This window comes from Ascaphus truei, chromosome 1 (assembly GCF_040206685.1).
Source record: "Ascaphus truei isolate aAscTru1 chromosome 1, aAscTru1.hap1, whole genome shotgun sequence".
In the NCBI taxonomy this organism is placed as follows: Eukaryota; Metazoa; Chordata; class Amphibia; order Anura; family Ascaphidae; genus Ascaphus; species Ascaphus truei.
In genome coordinates this window covers 477,143,971-477,165,265 of record NC_134483.1, presented here as the reverse complement: position 1 = coordinate 477,165,265, position 21,295 = coordinate 477,143,971, and the positions used below count along the sequence as shown (strand labels likewise).

Genomic DNA, 21,295 nt, shown 5'->3' with positions numbered 1-21,295 from the left:
TAAGTGTTTGAACACAATCCATCCGCCATGCATATATTTCCAAGCGGAACGGAAGACTTTATGACCATTTTTCACTTTCAAAGGCATCAGCTTTTTGCTAAAGGTGATAATGTAAATTGTCAGTAGATAAGCAAAGAATCGGAAGTTGTGCAGCTTTCAAACAGAGCATGTATGCGCCTATCATTTGTCTTTGCAGATGAGACGGGACCTGCAGCATTGGGATAGTGCCCTGCAGCTGGCTAAACGCCTGGCACCTACCCAGATCCCTTTCATTTCAAAGGAGTATGCCATTCAACTTGAGTTCACGTATGTTACCACAATGTATCTTAATCACGTACTGAGCTGGAGATATCCTGGGATGTTCTCTTCAGGGACCGTTATTAAGTGACTTGGCTGTGTAGTTCTTAACAATATGAAGATATTCTAAATGCCTTTATTTTGCAAAACGTTTAATACTGTTTTATTAAATAAGTTGGGTCAGGGAGGAAGGGTCCCCTGCCATCTTCTCTTCCTTTTTAGCTTTCTCGCTCTCTTTCACGTATCTAATTTTTATGAAAAGGAGCTTAACCACGCTTTCTTTCCCCAGGAAACACAAAGTGCCTAATATTTTTACCTTTTAAAAGTTAAGTCCATTCTAGGACCAAAATGAGCCAATGGCAGTGACACTTGATTGACCAGCATTCCTCCATCCCCAGGCCCCTGTGAGGAGAAGATTATTATTAATATCCAAAGGGGCCAAATGTTTTCTTTACATCGAATTACATTTAATGAATACAATGCATTATTAAGTTGTTTTTCAAAATATCAGGGGCTTTGTTCGAATTACCGGGATTGCACCTTTAAATTTGTAGCAAAAAATAAGTGAAAATAAGGCTGCCAAGATCACCCAATAGAGATCCGCAACCTCCTGTCTACAGGAACTTGCAGAATTGTATTGGCTGCCAGAGCAAGGGTGGCCCCTGCGTAAACATATTGCAATTTCGCAGGCAAATAATATTAATATCTTTGGCGCCTGTAGCTAAAAATAGAATGGTTCAGCTGTGAGGGACAAACTAGATCACTAGATGTTAAATACAACAACAACAAAACACTGTCATTTGCTCCTTTTTTTACACACAATTGAAGCATGGTACCCCCTGCTTCCGGAGATACTTACCTCCAAAGTAGATTACATAGTAGAGGAGGTAGAAAAAAGACATACGTCCATCAAGTTCAACCTGTGCTAAATTTAGACGACAGATACTTTATCCTATATCTATACTTACAGTACAGTATATTGATCCAGAGGAAAGCAAACAAAAATCCCCAGTGAAATATCATCTGATATCTCATAAGTTGAAAAATAAATTCCTTCCTGACTCCAAATATTGGCAATTAGATTACTCCCTGGATCAACATCTTTCCCATGTTTACTTATTTGGTATAACCCTGTACTGTATACCTTTCTTTTCTAAAAAGATGTCCAGCTTTTTTTTTGAAGGTATCAATTGTATCTGACATCACAGTCTCCATGGGTAGACTGTGATTTCCACATTTAAACTGCCCTTACTGTAAAGAAGCCTTTCCTTTGTTGCTGGTAAAGAGCGACTACCGGCACCTACTGCAGAAGTATCTCCGGAAACAGGGGTCCCTGGAGCTGTGTAAAAAAAAAAAAAAAAAAAAAATATATATATATATATATATATATATATATATATATATATATATATATATATATATATATATATATATATATATATATACATATATACATATATACATATATACACACACACACACAGTGGTTGACAAATCACCAAAAAATCTACTCGCCACACAAAAAAATCTACTCGCCACCTAGTACCAAACGTGTGCTGCTTGGGCCAATATTTACTCGCCCGGGGGTTAAATCCACTCGCCCGGGGCGAGCAAATGTATAGGTTTGTCGAACACTGTGTATATATATATATATATATATATATATATATATATATATATATATATATATATATATATATATATATATATATATATATATATATATATATATATAAAGTACTTGGATTGCAGCTTTAAATACGACCTTCAAAGTCAGACTTAAGATTTTGGAAATCTCTGCTACTTTTGTTGTATGCGCATTTTTTTTAGTTGTCCGTTATGTTTGGACTAGTTGGCTTATTGCCTGGTTTAGTGAAGGAGCATTTTATATATTTTTATTTAAAAAATGTTTTATTTCTGTAATTTTTGTTATTTTGTCGTGTGTTTCACTTCTGCAATGTACCAGTTGTGGTGCTTTGATAAAATATCACATACGCCTACCAATTTTATTGTCAATAATGTTTAAAGTAATTACGTCATCTGTACAGAGGCGTGTGTTTGACTTTTCGGGGCTGTGGATGAAGCTGGTGACTATTGCATTTTGATTTGGTGCCAGAAATTTCCTTTGCGTTGGTGTCAAATTTAGAAAGTTGCTAATCATATTTATTACATTTGACAACGATTTAACTCCACCTGGCGGATTGTATAGATGAAATGAAAGAGAAAAATAGCATGACATTAACGGCACCAACTTTGATGCAAGTTATTATTATATTAATGGCAGCTACTGTTCCTCAACCTATTAAGCATTCATACACTGTTAGATGCATGAGACAACAGATGTGATGCCAATTTAAAGGCAAAACCACCATTTGCAATGCTTGATGCATAGACCCACACACACTGTCACAATGTGCTACCTCATGGTTATTCACCACAAAGAATAGACATTGCTGATCAATAAATATGTTTCTTCGGCAGGGGTGATTATGTGAATGCGCTTGCACATTATGAGAAAGGAATCATCGGTGATAACAAGGTAAGAGCTGATGCTTAATTAGATGTACAGCAGCCTATGCCGGTTGTTTGCTGGTATTGCCATTAGTGCAGTAAAGTTCCTGGCCCACCAGTAGTGAAGAGGCTGTTATTCATTTCATGTGACCAAGATATTAAAAATGCTGTTGGAGTACCTGGATTCAAAATACTTGATAAGATAGTCTAATAAACAATGATTTATTCAGCTAATAAGGCCTCACAGAATCTATGCTGCAGTGTGTGCGCACACACCAGCCCTCTTACATCCATGTCTACGTACTCAACAGACTGAAAGCTATAAAGTAATTATATTTTCCTGGGCATATCCATAGCAGTGGGAACCAAAGGTTAAGTCCCACCTTCCAGCTGGGCTAGGACACATTAAAGATTTGCACCTGTAGGAGGCCCTATATATGTAGGGTGACCAGATTTTGAAAATGAAAAACCGGGACATTTTTTTTTTTTTACATAACAGTTTATTTATTGTAGTACACTTATACTTATGACCATTAGTCCTTGTTACATAGTTGTGTGTGTGTGTGTGTTGACCTCACTAATCGAACAAAAAAAACCCAGATGTGAATGATTCTGAACCCCTTAACCAGTGTCTGGATGCCCCCTCTTCACAATTTCTAAAGCAGCAATCCCGCCTGGGATCTTACCTGATCCGCAGTCCCTCAAGGTACTATACTGGAGGGGAGGTGTTCCCCACCTGTCTTCCGAGGTCTCCCGTGTGAAACTTGAGTCAGATCTGGAAGAAAGAAGGGTAGGTTACTTCGGTGTAGGTATACGGCAGTTAAGATAAGACAGGGAGGGTGAGAGAGACAGAGAGAGAGAGAGAGACAGAGAGAGAGAGAGAGAGAGAGACAGAGAGAGACAGAGAGAGGGTGAGAGACAGAGAGAGGGTGAGAGAGAGAGGGTGACAGAGAGAGAGAGAGAGAGAGAGAGAGAGAGGGAGAGGGAGAGAGAGGGTGAGAGAGACAGAGAGAGGGTGAGAGAGACAGAGAGACAGAGAGACAGAGAGAGAGAGACAGAGAGAGGGTGACAGAGAGAGGGTGACAGAGAGTGAGGGTGAGAGAGAGAGACAGAGAGAGAGACAGAGAGAGAGGGTGAGAGAGAGGGTGAGAGAGAGGGTGAGAGACACAGAGAGAGAGGGTGAGAGAGACAGAGAGAGAGGGTGAGAGAGACAGAGAGAGAGGGTGAGAGACACAGAGAGAGAGGGTGAGAGAGAGGGTGAGAGAGACAGAGAGAGGGTGAGAGAGACAGAGAGAGAGGGTGAGAGAGACAGAGAGAGAGGGTGAGAGAGAGGGTGAGAGAGACAGAGAGAGAGGGTGAGAGAGACAGAGAGTGGGTGAGAGAGACAGAGAGTGGGTGAGAGAGACAGAGAGTGGGTGAGAGAGACAGAGAGTGGGTGAGAGAGACAGAGAGTGGGTGAGAGAGACAGAGAGTGGGTGAGAGAGACAGAGAGTGGGTGAGAGAGACAGAGAGTGGGTGAGAGAGACAGAGAGTGGGTGAGAGAGACAGAGAGTGGGTGAGAGAGACAGAGAGTGGGTGAGAGAGACAAAGAGTGGGTCAGAGAGAGAGGGAGGGTCAGAGAGAGAGGGAGGGTCAGAGAGAGAGAGGGTCAGAGAGAGAGAGAGGGTCAGAGAGAGAGAGGGTGTCAGAGAGAGAGAGGGTGTCAGAGAGAGAGAGGGTGTCAGAGAGAGAGAGGGTGAGAGAGAGAGGCAGACAGAGAGAGGGTGAGAGAGAGAGAGGCAGACAGAGAGAGGGTGAGAGAGAGAGGCAGACAGAGAGAGGGTGAGAGAGAGAGAGGCAGACAGAGAGAGGCAGACAGAGAGAGGGTGAGAGAGAGGCAGACAGAGAGAGGGTGAGAGAGAGGCAGACAGAGAGAGGGTGAGAGAGAGAGGCAGACAGAGAGAGGGTGAGAGAGAGAGGCAGACAGAGAGAGGGTGAGAGAGAGAGGCAGACAGAGAGAGGGTGAGAGAGAGAGGCAGACAGAGAGAGGGTGAGAGAGAGAGGCAGACAGAGAGAGGGTGAGAGAGAGAGGCAGACAGAGAGAGGGTGAGAGAGACAGAGAGAGGGTGAGAGAGACAGAGAGAGGGTGAGAGAGACAGCGAGAGGGTGAGAGAGACAGCGAGAGGGTGAGAGAGACAGCGAGAGGGTGAGAGAGACAGCGAGAGGGTGAGAGAGACAGCGAGAGGGTGAGAGAGACAGCGAGAGGGTGAGAGAGACAGCGAGAGGGTGAGAGAGACAGCGAGAGGGTGAGAGAGACAGCGAGAGGGTGAGAGAGACAGCGAGAGGGTGAGAGAGACAGCGAGAGGGTGAGAGAGACAGCGAGAGGGTGAGAGAGACAGCGAGAGGGTGAGAGAGACAGCGAGAGGGTGAGAGAGACAGCGAGAGGGTGAGAGAGACAGCGAGAGGGTGAGAGAGACAGCGAGAGGGTGAGAGAGACAGCGAGAGGGTGAGAGAGATAGAGAGAGGGTGAGAGAGAGAAAGTGAGAGAGACAGAGGGTGAGAGAGACAGAGGGTGAGAGGGTGAGAGGGACAGAGGGTGAGAGGGACAGAGGGTGAGAGGGACAGAGGGTGAGAGGGACAGAGGGTGAGAGGGACAGAGGGTGAGAGGGACAGAGGGTGAGAGGGACAGAGGGTGAGAGGGACAGAGGGACAGAGAGACAGAGGGACAGAGAGACAGAGGGACAGAGAGAGAGAGAGAGGGACAGAGAGGGAGACACAGACACGGGTACACACACTGGTACACACAGACACACACACACACACACTGGTACACACACACACACACACACTGGTACACACACACACACACACACACTGGTACACACACACACACACACTGGTACACACACACACACACACTGGTACACACACACACACACACTGGTACACACACACACACACTGGTATACACACACACACACTGGTACACACACACACACACACTGGTACACACACACACACACTGGTACACACACACTGGTACACACACACACACTGGTACACACACACTGGTACACACACACACTGGTACATTCACACAGACACTGGTACACATACAGACAGTGGTACACACACACACACACACACACACACACACACACACACACACACACACACACACACACACACACTGGAGTACAGACAGAGGCAGCCACGAGCAGGTGGCTCTCCGCCTCCCCCTGCACCCACCCCCGCGCCCATCTCCCGCACCTAGGGGGGAGGGGGGGGATAGGAGCGCCGGGACACAAAGGTAAACTGCCGCCCCCCCTCCCCCGGAGGGCAGCCACGGGTTCCCGGGGCAGAATGGGGGAACACCGCGCAGCCACCACTGCCAGCCCCCGCGCCAATCTACCGAACCAAGGGGACCGGGGGGGGGGGGGGGGAGGGAGCGCCAGGACAGGAGGCAACGGATCCAAAACCCACCTCCTATCTCCCCGGGCGGGCAGAGGGGGGGAGACACCGCACAGAAGAGCCAGGAGCCGCGGGCAGAGACACACACCACGTGTGCTCTGCCGCAGTAAGCGGAAGCGGAAGCCCCGCCCCCAGGCAAGCTGGTCCTGCCCACCGCCCCCAGGCACGCTGGCCCTAAACCCCCCACCCCACGGAGCCCTTCCATCCATTCCCACTTGCCGGTCCTTGGTGAAGGATGATGCCGGGGGGCGGGGCTTAATGCCGGGACCCTGGGGATTGGCCAACAAGGTAGGAAACTGCCGGGGGGAGGCGGCATTAAAAAAAAAAATACTTACCAGCCGGGCTGCTGCAGTCTCCTCCTCCGCGCCGCCGCAGCTTACTCGCGCACAGCGCACCGCAGCTTACTCGCGCACAGCGCACCGCAGCTTACTCGCGCACAGCGCACCGCAGCTTACTCGTGCACCGCCGGCAACAAAAAAACAAAAAACGGGGACACATTGAGGAATATCCGGGACATTTCCGGTACACACAGAAAACCGGTACAGCTCCCGAAAAACCGGGACTGTACCGGCAAAAGGGGGACGGGTGGTCACCCTATATATATGGACACACCTCCCTCTCGCTGGTAGTCTTTTTTTTTTTTTTTTATGTCCTATGAAGCTCATGTTAGGTGTTTTGTTGTTTTTTGGGGTGACCTGAGTGCTTGCAGTGCAGTTCAACCAAAGGAAGTTCTTTGCCATCTCTCTTTCCTTGGAAGCCCCTGCGTGCCGCACCCCACAGGGTTGCCTGACAGGGGAGCTCCCAATGGGAGCTATGCTGCACAGGTTATACCGACTGCAGCTAAAGCAAGGACCCTAGGGGAGTTGAAACGGAGCGCCACTGCCGCTTATCTGTCCATGCGGCCCCAGTGGGAACTCGCGCTGCAGCGTGTCCCTTCGCCCACCGCCCTTTCCCTCAATCCAGCCCTACTAATGCACGCATAGCGCATTTCATTCCTCTCGGCAGCGGACCCTTACGATGATGTCACAGATGTCAAATAAACTTTAAAGGGAGCTCAGCACGGCTTAATTCCCCACTGCCCTGCTTGAGAGAGGACATGCAGGATAGTTCAGATAGCACTAAAGTGCCTGCTGCAAAGGACCTGCACTAAGCATTGGAATGGAGACTGCCTCATCCAGAGCCCCAGGGAGCTAGTGCAGAACTATATATACAGTTGTGTGAAAAAGAAAGTACACCCTCTTTGAATTCTATGGTTTTACATATCAGGACATAACAATCATCTGTTCCTTAGCAGGTCTTAAAATTGGGTAAATACAACCTCAGATGAACAACAACACATGACATATTACACCGTGTCATGATTTATTTAACAAAAATAAAGCCAAAATGGAGAAGCCATGAGTGTAAAACTAAGTACACCCTTACTGCTTCCATAGAAATTAAGATGCTAAGTAGCAGACAGGTTCTGCTAATCAAATGCCCTTGATTAATTGATCATCAGCAAGTGTGACCATTTCTATAAAAGCCAAAGTTTTAGCAGTTTGCTGGTCTGGAGTATTCAAGTGTGGGTTAACACAGTGCCAAGGAGGAAAGACATCAACTATGATCTTAGAGAAGCAATTGTTGCTGCCCATCAATCTGGGAAGGGTTATAAGGCCATTTCCAAACAATTTAAAGTTACATAGTAGATGAGGTTGAAAAAAGACGTACGTCCATCAAATTCAACCTATGCTAAATTTAGACAACAGATACTTTATCCTATATATATACTTACTTATTGATCCAGAGGAAGGCAAACAAAAAACCCCAAAGTCATATAACCCAATTATATCTCATAAGGGGAAAAATAAATTCCTTCCTGACTCCCAAGAATTGGCAATCGGATTAAACCCTGGATCAACATCCTTCCCATGTATACTTATTTGGTATATCCCTGTATACCTTTCCTATCTAAAAAGATGTCCAACCTTTCTTTGAACAAATCTATTGTATCTGCCATCACAGTCTCCATGGGTAATGAATTCCACATTTTAACTGCCCTTACTGTAAAGAACCCTTTCCTTTGTTGCTGGTGAAATCTCCTTTCCTCCAGCATCCATCATTCTACAGTGAGAAAGATTATTCAAAAGTGGAAAACATTCAAGACAGGTGCCAATCTTCCCAGGAGTGGACGTCCCAGCAAATTCACCCCCAAGGTCAGACCGTGCAATGCTCAGAGAAATTGCAACAAAAAAAAAACAAGAGTTACATCTCAGACTCTACAGGCCTCAGTTAGCATGTTAAATGTTAAAGTTCATGACAGTACAATTAGAAAGAGACTGAAAAAGAACATGGCAGCACGGCTTAGGTTTGCAAAGTTGCATCTGAACAAACCACAAGACTTCTGGAACAATGTCCTTTGAACAGACGAGACCAAAGTGGAGATGTTTGGCCATAATGCACAGTGCCACGTTTGGCGAAAACCAAACACACCATATCAGCACAAACACCTCATACCAACTATCAAGCACGGTGGTGGAGGGGTGATGATTTTGGCTTGTTTTGCAGCCACAGGACCTGGGAATCTTGCAGTCATTGAGTCAACTCCTCTGTATACCAAAGTATTCTAGAGTCAAATGTGTGGCCAACTGTCTGACAGCTAAAGCTTGGCCGAAATTGGGTCATGCAACAGGACAATGATCCCAAGCACACCAGCAAATCTACAACAGAATGGCTGAAAAAGAAAAGAATCAAGGTGTTGCAATGGCCCAGTCAAAGTCCAGACCTGAACCTGATTTGAAATGCTGTGGCTGGACCTTAAGAGAGCTGTGCATAAACAAATGCCCACAAATCTCAATGAACTGAAGCAACGTTGTAAAGAAGAGTGGGCCAAAATTCCTCCACAACGATCTGAGAGACTGATAAAGTCATACAGAAAACGATTACTTCAAGTTATTGCTGCTAAAGGTGGTTCTACAAGCTATTGAATCATAAGGTATACTTAGTTTTTCACACATGGCTTCTCCATTTTGGCTTTATTTTTGTTAAATAAATCATGACACGGTGTAATATGTCGTGTTGTTGTTCATCTGAGGTTGTATTTACCTAATTTTAAGACCTGCTAAGGAACATATGATTGTTATTATGTCCTGATATGTAAAACCATAGAATTCCAAGAGGGTGTACTCTCTTTTTCACACAACTGTATATGGCATAACGTCAGGCTATGTCTGTTTCAGTGTTCCAGGCCCTCAACTTGAAGAAGAACCTGCCAGACCTACCGCGGAGCCTGTCATCAAGAAAAACGTCACTAGACCGTCAAAACGCTGTTCAGTCTGCGACAGCCTCGCACTGAAAAATAGAGATGACCTTGATCAGAACAGAGGAAAAGGACATTGGAGGATGTGCTCTTATACAAGACTGGACAGTCCAATGGATTGATCCTCGGAGAACTCTGAGGAGTAGTTTAGGTCCATGCATGCAGGTCTGCTATGAACTGAGGAAGAAATAATAGCCGACTATTTGGTAGACCTTCTCATTAAGGCAGTCCGCAAATCTTGGAAATTAAATTAAAATTTTTCACACAGAATCAAAAATTGAATATTATGGGCAGGGGTATGCAAAGTGGGGGGCGGGAGATTTTCCAAGGGTGGTGCGGCAGCTACTGAAGTCCTGCGCTCTCCACCAAAGCATTTAAATGTAATGCTGGGGGACTGCGCGAAGGCCTCTGCAGATTCTCCTGCCTGGTCTCCTACCTGGTCTGATGTGACCCCGCAACATCATTTGACGCCGGAGCGGAGTAGGAGGGGGGGCGCGAGCCGGGAGGTAAGCAGGCAGGGGGGGGGCGCAGGTTCAAAACTTTGCGCACCCCTGGTTTAGGAAACGCAAAGAAACCTAGAACCTATCTAGTCCCCAATGTCGTATTAAAAAAAATATTTAATCAGACTGGTCTCAACCAGACAAGAAGGTTACAACATCAAGAACATTTTCCAAGATGTACCCCTTTGAAGAAAAGGATGTGCGTCCGCTCGAGGTAGATACAGCAATCTCCAGATTTGCCAGAAAGTTAGGATCTCATGGGTAGACGGATAGATAGTTCCTTTTGAAAATTGTTTGTGGCGTCAGGAGTATCCTGCAGACTAGCCATAGCCATAGCGTCCGTCTCTAGAGACATGAAATTATGCATTTCTAAGCTGTAAGAGGCACTCAAGAAGGTAAAGAAGAGATCTTCCATAATCCGTGCATTTTCAGAAATTAAGCTGGCAACTGAGTTTATCTCTTAGGAATCCTTAGACTGTGAGATTATCCGCCAGGTTCATAGCCTTATTGCTGGCATCCAGACAAGCTCTGTGACCTAGTCTATGGATTGCGGATTCAGTATCCAAGAGCAACCTGTGCATTCTTCTGTGCGAGGGTCAACGGTGGTTCAGTAAAAGATTAGATATTATAACCGGAAAGGCTTCAGGGGGGAAGACAATATTCTTACTGCAAGAGAGACCAAAAACATTTACCGGGCCCACTCTTCAAAGTGAGAGGTCATCAATAAGAAATATGAAGGGCTGCAGACCTGTTAGAGGATACACCAGGTCAACGTCTTGCACAGGCCTAAGACGATGCGGTCCCTCGTTTTAGAGGCTCGGGCAAGTTTGCGAAGATGAGGGGAGACCAGTCACTTTCAGTTGGAGGCAAAATTAATCATTTCCTAGACGAGTGGACTCAATCAATAACGGATGTCAAGATACACAAAGGTTATTTCTTGGAATTCAGGATGGTACACAGGAAAAGCAATTTTCTAACGTCAAGATGTTCGAAGAACAAAGCTGTATAAGCAGACTGTTAACAGACAAGGCAATAGAACCAGTTCCCTTGCATTAAAGATTCCAGGGATTCTACTCAGTGCTATTCCTGGTGTGAAAAAAGAACGGATCATTCGGAGAGGTTTTAGATCTCAAAAGGATCAACACATTTTTGGACGTAAAAAATAAATCAAAATGGAGTCTCGCTAATCTCCATCAAAGCACCCGTAGATGACAAAGATTTGATGGTCTCAGAAGACCTCAAGGGTGCCTATGTTTCATGTCCCAATAGCCTTTACTCATCAAAGTATCTGAAGTAGGTGCGCAATAGGCCAATCCCATTATCTTGCATCCTCTCTAGGAACCTTCAAAAAGGTTGTAAGTGACGTTGATTGCAGAATTAAGGAAAGAGGCGATCCAGATATTCCATTATCTCAACGATATCTTCATAAAAATCTCAAGACAGATCTCCTTCGTCATCTCACAAGTGCTGGAATTTTGAGAGTCACAGATGCAAAAGTCTTCTTTCCTCCCAAGACCTAAAGTTCTTAGGGGTTCAATTACAGATGTTAAAAGGATTAGTCAGTCTTCCAAAGACAAAGCCTAATAGTCAAAATAAAGAAACAGTGTTTATCTGCAGGCTCTGCACTGTAGGAAAAGACTGTGGTGCGGAGCACTACCCCTTGCGCAATTTTTTTTTTGAGATCGAGAAAGCACTCCAATAAAGGTAATATATTTATTAGATCACATAGGATCAGAGTAGAGGTAAAAAACGCACTTATGCGTTTCGCACTAACCGCGCTTTATCAAGGTGCACTGTATGAAGCTGATCAGCACTCTTTCTTCGACCATACAAGTCACATTGGAGGCACAATGCCACAAGCATTTCTTCCAAATTAATTTAATTTGTCAATGGGACAAAAAGAAAACGAATCGCTTCAAAAAATTTACCTGTCATAACAGGTAAAAAAAATTCCTGACCTGGTGGGAACCAATGGAAAATTTGAAGCACGGTCGCACACTGTGAGACCCAGAATGGCTCTTGCGGACAACAGGTGCAAGTGGAACAGACTGGAAGCTCAACTTGGCTCTTTCGGCCCAAAGAAATTGGCCAAAAATGAGTCCAGACATGCCCGCCAATATTTTTAAAATGAGAGCAGTGATGCAAGCGATAATCTTTTTCCCTCGTGAAATCAGGTCAGATCGGACAATCTCAACACAGTAACATATCTAAGAAATCAAGGGGGAACAGGAAGTCTCCTCTCATTAGAAGATATTTCCCCTTTATTCAAGTGAGCAGAGAAACATCTGCAAGACCTCCATAGCGGTGCATATTCTGCGAAAGCTAAATTCATAGGCAGACTTCTAAATCGGCAAACTGTGGCCCCAGGGGAAATGGGGAAGTCGTCAGGTCAACTTGATGGCTTCAGACTAAAACAGGAAGTTGACAGCATTTTGTTCAAGAATGCATCATCCAGAAGTCTCCTATACAGATGACCTCTCATTCAGATGGGAGTTCCTCCTAGCCTACATCTTTCCTCCAGTACCTTTAATACCAATGGCACACAGAAGAATAAGACAGGACAAGGCAAAAGTAGTGGCTATCATTCCATTTTGACCACGCAGAACATGGTTTCCCCTTCTTGTCAATATGCTACTGGATCAACCATGGATGTTTTCCAGTGACGACAGATCTTCTGTCACAATTCCCAATATTTCATCCCAAACCAGAGAGTTTGGCTTTGATGGCCTGGAGATTTAGCTAAGCAAAAAATGTTTATCCAAGAAAGTTATTAAAACTTTTATGCAAACAAGAAAGACATCTACATCCAAAGTGTATCATAGGTTATGGCAGCGTTTCCATCATTGGGGCAAACTGTTTAATATATATTTATTGGAATCTATCTATAGTATCAATTTTGGAATTTTTGTAAAGTGTTTGAATTGTATCTCTGTAGCAGCTCATTGAAAGTTCAAGTCTCTGCACTGTTCATAGTGAAAAAACAAACAAATAAACAGCGCACAAAGTGTTGTGCACGTGTAAAATATAAATAATACAATATAGGGGAAGAGTGTAGAAAACAAATAAGTGACAAAACTTTGCCACATAAATGATAGATACGTGACCTTATACCAAGGTCTCGGAGATGAGTCGGCCGCTATCCGCAAAAAGATGGCACACATCTTAGGCTACTGTTCACCTTACTGGGCAAACCGTTGACTACGTCTAGATGTGATAGCACATTTTTTTCAGGCTATGTATAGGATAAAGCCACAGGTCAAGGCACCACTTGCCCCATGGCATCTGCCCCTGTTTTTACAAGTGCTCACTTAGTCTCCGTTCGAGCCACTTCAACAAGCATCGCTGTTGAAAATAAGGCCGCGCTTTTAGTGCGCGCGACGGATGACGTCACCCGTCTACATCGCCGCTAGCGAAAGTTGTAATTCGCTTTCCGGTCCCATGTGGCGACAGCCTCTGAAAAATCAAATTTGACCGGCTTCTAAAATTCGCGTCACTTCCGTCGCGGTGCGCTTACTATAAGCGCATGCGACGGCGGCAATACATTTGTTTTGCCGTGATGTTGCGTTGCCGTCGCCGGCACTATAAGCACAGCCTAAATTTGAAGACGGTACTATTGGTGGCGGTCACGTCAGCTAGAAGAATTGGTGAGCTACAATCTCTGTCAATTAAAGAACCTTTCCTGGTAGTCCATCATGACAAAGTAGTTCTATGACTAGTACTCCAATTCTTGCCTACAGTTGTGTCGTTTTTTTATTTAACCCAAGAAATAACATTACCTTCATTCTGCCCAAAGCCAGAAAATCATAAAGAGCAACTTCTGCATTCCTTGGATGTCGTAAGGTTCCTCAAGGCATACCTTGCCATAATGAAACAATTTAGTTCAGAAAGTCTCTTCGTTCTCCCAGCAGGGAAAAGAAAGGGTCAAGCCTCCTCAAAAGCTAGTATTGGTCATTGGATTGTTTCATGTATTAAGAAAATATATGCTGTGCAAGGCAGGCAGCTTCCAGAAGGTTTAAGGGCTCATTCTACCAGATCCATGGCTACATCCTGGATAGCAAAAGCTCAAGCATCTCCTCTGGAGCTATGCAGGGCGGTAGTATGGACATCTTTAAATACTTTGGTTAAGTTATATCATTTGGATGTGCAGGCCTAAGCAGACACATGCTTTGGCAGTAAAGTACTTCAGACTTGTCCATACAAAATGAATGAATTTATGCAGTATCAGTGTGTTGTATAACTTGTATGTTCACCCACCCTATTTGGTACTGCTTGGGCATGTCCCTTGGTGCCCACTGTCATGGATATGCTCAGGAAAATCGAAAATTGTTTCACAATCTTACCGTAATTTTCATTTCCTGAGCAATGTTCCATGGCACTGGGCACCAATCGCCCGACCCTAAAGTTACAAGACTACCTGTGAGGAGGACGTGTGTCCATGTATAGGGCCTCCTACAGGTGAAAGTTTTTAATCTGTCCTAGCCCAGCTGGAATATAGGACTTAGCCTTTGGTGCCCACTGCCATGGAACATTACTCAGGAAATGAAAATTATGGTAAGATTGTGAAACAATTTTCTATTTTCCCTAACACACCACACCCACACCCCAAGAACAGTCCCAGCCAATCAGGTCAGTGTTTGTTATGCGACGTCAGCAATATTTCTTGCAGTGTCAGCAGACAAATAAACTCCTATAGATGTCGCTATTGAACATGACATTTACTTCCACTATTCATCTGTTCCATTAATAGACCAATTCAAATCAGCAGGGGTTACTCTTGCATAATCACTGGACTATAAACTTATCTACACATGCCTATCTGTGAGAGGCACATTGTATCTGCTGGGCCTGGCCTGCTTTACCTTGAAGAATCCTGCAGCATGATTTCTCCTTTTCTTGTCAGAAAATCAGCAGAAATTCAGGACCACCAGACATAGCAATATATGTTTAATTACTTTCTGTGTGTGTGTGTGTGTGTGTGTGTGTGTGTGTGTGTGTGTGTGTGTGTGTGTGTGTGTGTGTGTGTGTACCATTTTTCTCAAAAGTACTTAAGCATGTTCTTGATGTGGGTTCATATTATTTTAAGTTAACCTGATAGGTCCTGTCCGAAGCATGCAGTACCAGTGAAAAATACCAAGATATTTAACATACAGTACTCATTATAATTATTTAGTTTTGTTATATGTAGGCTACAAGCTGACTGATTCTAGTTGCAGAGGGGGTAGTGATATTGCAAGTAGCGGGTCAGTGGCAACCTGTAGAGAAATGCCTATCGCTTTGTATACTGGAAGTGATATTTAAGTCTAGTTGATAGCCAAAGCAATACAGAGAAACTGCCTCCACACACACTACTCCTTGTGTCTTCACTTCCCTCCTTTTTAGATTGTAAGTTCATTGGGACAGGGACCTCTTTGGCTCACTTTATCTTTACTTATATTTACTCCTTTTGTCATACAGTGTTATTTTCCTCCCTCCCACATTGTACTGCGCTGTGAAATATGTTTGTGCCATAGACATAATAATAATAATATAGATCTGTTTTTGAAACACGGTTTCAGGAACACGATGAAACTTGTCTAGCTGGAGTGGCTCGCATGTCAATTCGAATGGGGGACATCCGTCGTGGTGTCAACCAGGCTGTCAAACATCCAAGCAGGCTATTGAAGAAAGACTGTGGAGCCATTTTGGAGAGCATGAAGGTACCTGGAATAGACAAAAATGGGTTACTAGTTTAAATATATAGTTTAAATATGTCCAATCAGTTACATGTTGTTTTTTCCCCTTTTTTCATCTGTAGCAATTTTCAGAAGCAGCCCAGTTGTATGAAAAGGGACAATATTATGACAAATCAGCATCTGTGTATATTCGTTGTAAGAACTGGTAAGCAGGCCTCAATTTGTTATCCTTATGAGAGATTAGTTGGCCGTTTTATAATTAATTACCTTCTTGAGTTTGTAGTCAGGGCACAAACCTACATGGAATCAGACTTCTGTTCATTAAACGAACACAGTGAAAAAAAAGGTTTTAGAAAAATGCATTAAGGAGGGTGCGGGGGGGGGGAAATAAAACCACTTTATAATATGTAACTTTGTATATTTCAAATACATTAGGGGGTTTCATTAAACTGTGAGAGTGACGATTGGGGTACCATTGAATGTAAACTCCCATTGACTTCCATGTGCCCTTGGTTTAATTAATAATCTTAATTTTGTACAGTAGGTATTTGTAGCTGCTTCCGAGGGGTGGGGATGAATGGTAGAAAGGGGTAGTGTTGTGGTTATTACTTTTCTTTTTTGGCTTGTGTGTGATAACCTCAGATCATGGATATGTGAAAGATACATTTAACCCACTTGCATTTCTATGATCCGGTATGTGATGTTGTTTGATTTTTAGGGCAAAAGTAGGTGAGCTGCTTCCCACTGTATCTTCTCCAAAGATCCACTTGCAATATGCTAAGGCAAAGGAAGCAGATGGAAGGTAAGTTGACCCATCAAAGCTTAGGGGCTTATCGAGGCCTTTTCTGCCAAAATGCCTACTGCTATTCAGAAAGGCTTGAAAAGTGGGAAATAAAGGCACGAATCGCCAATTTTTGCTGCCGTCCAAAACACATCGCCGGGTGAGTGGTGATAAGCCACTTATTGGCAGGTTTTGAAACTCGTGCAATTCTAGTACCTCGATTTAGTTTATCAAGGATAATCGCGGCTCTAGAATGGCAATTTTCTCTTCAAATCTTCACACCAGGAAAAGTTGGCGTGAGGCTGGGGAGAAGTTGCTGAGAGGCAGCAAGAGAGGGACTTAGGGAAAAAAATGCTTTTTTCCTGCATCGGATTGCTGCTGAGGGGCCTCCGGAGCTGATACACATTAATATCAGGAGGCCCCCAGCATGAATTCCAGGCAATAAAAATGCATTTACAGGCAACTTAATTACCTTAGTGGCAAACCGCTAAGGCAATAAAGGGGTTAACTACCAGTGCTATGTTTATTGTGGGTAGCGGGGGTGGGTGATGGTGGTATTATGCCCTTGGTGGGTGTTTAGGCCTTGCGGGGGGGGTTGCGGGTTGAGTTAATCCCTTCATTACCTTAACCGTTAATACCGCTAAGGTAATGAAGGGGTTAACCCCTCCCGCTACCACCGGTAGGCCAAAACATCCATCCTTGGGGCTACTACCCCCTTCACCCAATCCCTCTACCCACAATAAACAAAAATACACACAACAACCCTACTACCCACCTCCCCCCCCCCCCCCAACACATACAGTGCAGTAATGGGCAAAATAACTATTATCCAGATATGGATAATAGCTAATTTGCCCATTCAAAATCAAACATTAGCCAGCCAGCATACATAAAGTAAATACAACTTTCTACTTACCTCTGCCATCATGAAGGGTGTCCTCATCAGCATACTGCAAGTCCATGTCCTCCGAGGGCAGCAAGAGTAAATGAAAAAATACAATCTAATGGCCCCTAACCCCTTAATCACCTTGGCGATTAATAACCGCTATAGTAATTAAGGGGTTTACCCACCCTTCCCCGCTACCCACCCGGGAGGCCTAACCACCCACCCAAGGGCCACTATACCCACCCTCTACCCATTGATTGGCACAGTGGTATATCATACCCATATAATATGGGCATGAGAAGCCACTATAGCAGTCAATGGCCAACCTATTAAAACAATCAAGCACAACAATGAAAGAAATAAACAAGCACCTAAACACCACAATAATAGAACTAAAAAGCCTCAACTACACATCAATAAAATTATACTAACGCCAAAACCGCTAAAGAATAAAAATGATATTATACCAAAATAATAGAAGAAAATGAAAGAAACACCTAACCAACAAAACAAGTCAAGAAATAAAACCGCTAGCCAATCCACAAATGTACTAAAAACAAGCCATCCAAATTCCAAACAAATTTATTAAAACAATAAACAATACCAATCAATACAAAAGAAGCATTTGCCAAAAAATGCATTAATGATTAATACATTGGCAGGCAATGGGCAATGAGAAACATTAAAATAAATAAATACAATAAAAAACCTGAAAAAAGACATTTACATACACTCAGTATTTATTTTACCTTTAGAAGTCTTCACCCTCCGAATTTCGTCGTATCAGGAAGCTCTCGACCCGCGACTTCATCACCCGCAATCTGTCTCTATCCTCCTTGAAGATCTGCATCAGCTAAAAAAATCTTCTTTCTTTGATCTTCTTTCACCTTCTTCTATCTTCATCTGTCATTATTTTGTTATTTTCTTTAATCTTCTTTCTTTCAATCCAAAGTACCCCATGTTAAATCCACAACAGATGTTGTTTTGACGTCTCCTTGAGTTAAAATGAGATGGAACAGGCCTTATATAGGGCCTGTGATGTTACATTTTAGGGTCAGATGGTACAGCTCCAATCGATTGGACGCTGTATCATGTGCCCACCTCTTCTTTTTTTAATTTTTTTTAAGGATGTGACATCTCCAAGGGAGGTACGTCACATCCTGAAAACCACATGGCTCATATCACATGGTATTACAACCAATGGGATTGAAGACAATCCCATTGGTTCCTGTACCATGTGATATGTCACATTAGTTCAAAAGGAGGTGACATCACGTTAAGGGATGATGTTATATACTTTAAACTGATGTAACATATCACGTGGTACAGGAACCAATGGGATTGTCTTCAATCCTATTGGCTGTAATACCATGTGATATGATACATCTGGTTTTAAGGATGTGACATACTTCCCTTGGAGATGACAACAAAACCTTAAAATAAAAAAAAAAAGAGGCGGACACATGATACAGCGTCCAATCGGATTGAAGCTGTACCATCTGACCTTAAAATGTGACGTCACAGGCCCTATATAAGGCCTGTTACGTCTCATTTTAGCTCAAGAAGACGTCGAGACAACATCTCGTGGATTTAACATGGGGTACTTTGGATTGAAAGAAAGAAGATTAAAGAGAAGAAGAAGAATGACAGATTAAGATAGAAGAAGGTGACAGAAGATTTTTTTTTTTTTAGCCTGATGGAGACGGATTGCGGGTGATGACGTCGTAGGTCGAGAGCTTCCGGGGTATAGAGGGTGGGTATAGTGGCCCTTGGGTGGATGGTTAGGGTTCCCGGGTGGGTTAACCCCTTAATTACTTTAGCGGTTATTAATCGTTAGGGGCCATTAGATTGTATTTTTTCATGTACTCTTGCTGCCCAAGGAGGACATGGATTATGGACACGCTGTATGCTGATGAGGACGCCCTTCATGATGGCAGGGGTAAGTAGAAAGTTTTATTTACTTTATTTATGCTGGCTGGCTAATGTTTGATTTTTAATGGACAAATGAGCTATTATCCATATCTGGATAATAGTTATTTTGCCCATTACTGTACTGTATGTGTTGGGGGGGGGGGGGGGAGGAGGTGAGTAGTAGGGTTGTTTTGTGTATTTTTGTTTATTGTTGATAGAGGGATTGGGTGAAGGGGGTAGAAGCCCCAAGGATGGATGTTTAGGCCTAACGAGTGGTAGCGGGAGGGGTTAACCCCTTTATTATCTTAGCGGTATTAACCTTTAAGGTAATGAAGTGGTTAACTCCACCCGCAACCCCCCCACAAGGCCTAAACACCAACCAAGGGCCAAATACCACCTTCACCCACACCCGCAGCCCACAATAAACTGGGCACTGGTATTTAACCCCTTCATTGTCTTAGCGGCTAGCCGCTAAGGTAATGAAGCTGTTTTAATAATAAAGATTATACTAGTGCGCATGAGCAAGGGGTCTCCAGAGCAGAGCCACGTTGATTTGAGGTCCGGGGACCCCCTGCTTCCCGAGATAGAGGCCCTGTTATGGGGTGCCAGTATCTCCTATGCATTTAAATCCCCCGGTCTTTTGACGCGAGACATTTAAATGCACTGGAGATACAGGCCCCGTTATGGGGTGCAGGTATCTTGGGAAATGTTTTTATTTTTTTATATGAAGGCTACTAGAATAGGCCCCTTAGTATCCTAAAGTGCTATAATAATTATTATATTAACATGTTATCAACCATTTGTAACATGTTTTTATAGGTATTTAATAAATGTATTTATATTTTATGGTACACCGGAGTGCTTGTTATTTGGATCTTTTTTGTGTGATGTTTGTCCCATTTGTAACATTTGTTTTATAACTTAAAGCAGCAAAACGTTGTTTTAAAAAAAAAAAAAAAAAAATGTATTACAGAATTGAAACGGGGTCGCCGGATCTGAACTGCGTTACTTTCAGCTCAGGGACCCTGTGCTTCCAGAGATACTTCCCTCCGTGGGTGATGCCGTTATCTCTGGAGTTTAAATGTCCCGGTCACGCGGGCCAATAGGAAGTCGCAAGGGATGACGTCACGGCTTCCTATTGGCCAGCGTGACACGGGACATTTAAATACCACCATTATTTTAGACAGACAGTTCCCAGGCTGTAGATACCAGCACCCCCTATGGAGGTAAGTACCTCTGGAAGCAGGGTGTCCCCAGAGCTGAAATTAACACAGTTCAGCCCCAGAGTCCACTGCTTCAATTCTGTAATTAAAAAAGCATGTTCTGCTGCTTTAATAGTTAAGCAAATTTAGTTCCAAAACACCTAGGGCCATATTTACTCCGAGACAAAAAACATAAAACACCTTACAGCCATTTTTTAAATGGGCTTTTAGGTGCCTTGTGGCTCAGCGCCACTTGGTACCTATGGGCCTAAATATTAAAAAGCCCAACAATACAAATCTCATAATCTACAACACATATTGCTTTTCTTAGTGTTTAATAAATCTAATGTAACTGCAGCAGTAATTCCACAATCACAGTCATCAAGGTTGAGTTATACAGTATAGCTGTTTTTAGAAAATCTAAATATTAGCTCTCACAAAATGTTTTTTACATTTAGTATTTTTCCATATCAGAAAATGTGTAGAATTAAGTAACTGACCCAACTGAGAAAGAGAAAGTAAAGATAACATGTAAAGGTGACGACATCAAATGTTTTTAACAAATGAAATGCCAGTATAAGCCTATTATCCATATAATTATGTATTGTCTTATAAATGTAACACGTTTTGGGGTCTGGATATGACCGATTTTAAAAGAAGTAAATGTGCTGATAACCAAGAAAGAGCAGACAATTGCACCTCTGTTTCTAAAGAGACTGCATTGCATTTCAGAGTAGCTATGTGCTGTGATATTTTATGGCTGTGTTTCAGGTATAAAGAGGCTGTC

General features: G+C 43.5%; 1 protein-coding gene across 5 annotated transcripts in view; it reads left to right on the top strand.

Annotated features, from left to right (window-relative positions):
- WDR19 (WD repeat domain 19) overlaps positions 1-21,295 on the top strand; it is a 116,466-nt gene that overhangs the window by 52,213 nt on the left and 42,958 nt on the right. For all 5 annotated transcript variants that reach the window (XR_012787652.1, XR_012787654.1, XM_075567849.1 and 2 more), the window contains 6 exons: positions 197-306; positions 2,779-2,836; positions 15,612-15,752; positions 15,851-15,933; positions 16,447-16,530; positions 21,280-21,295. The exon at positions 21,280-21,295 is cut by the window's right edge and continues 131 nt beyond it. Coding sequence is in view for 3 of the 5 variants with exons in the window: in XM_075567849.1 (XP_075423964.1) it covers positions 197-306; positions 2,779-2,836; positions 15,612-15,752; positions 15,851-15,933; positions 16,447-16,530; positions 21,280-21,295 (492 nt within the window). In the remaining 2 variants the exon portion in view is untranslated. The remainder of the gene's footprint in view (positions 1-196; positions 307-2,778; positions 2,837-15,611; positions 15,753-15,850; positions 15,934-16,446; positions 16,531-21,279) is intronic.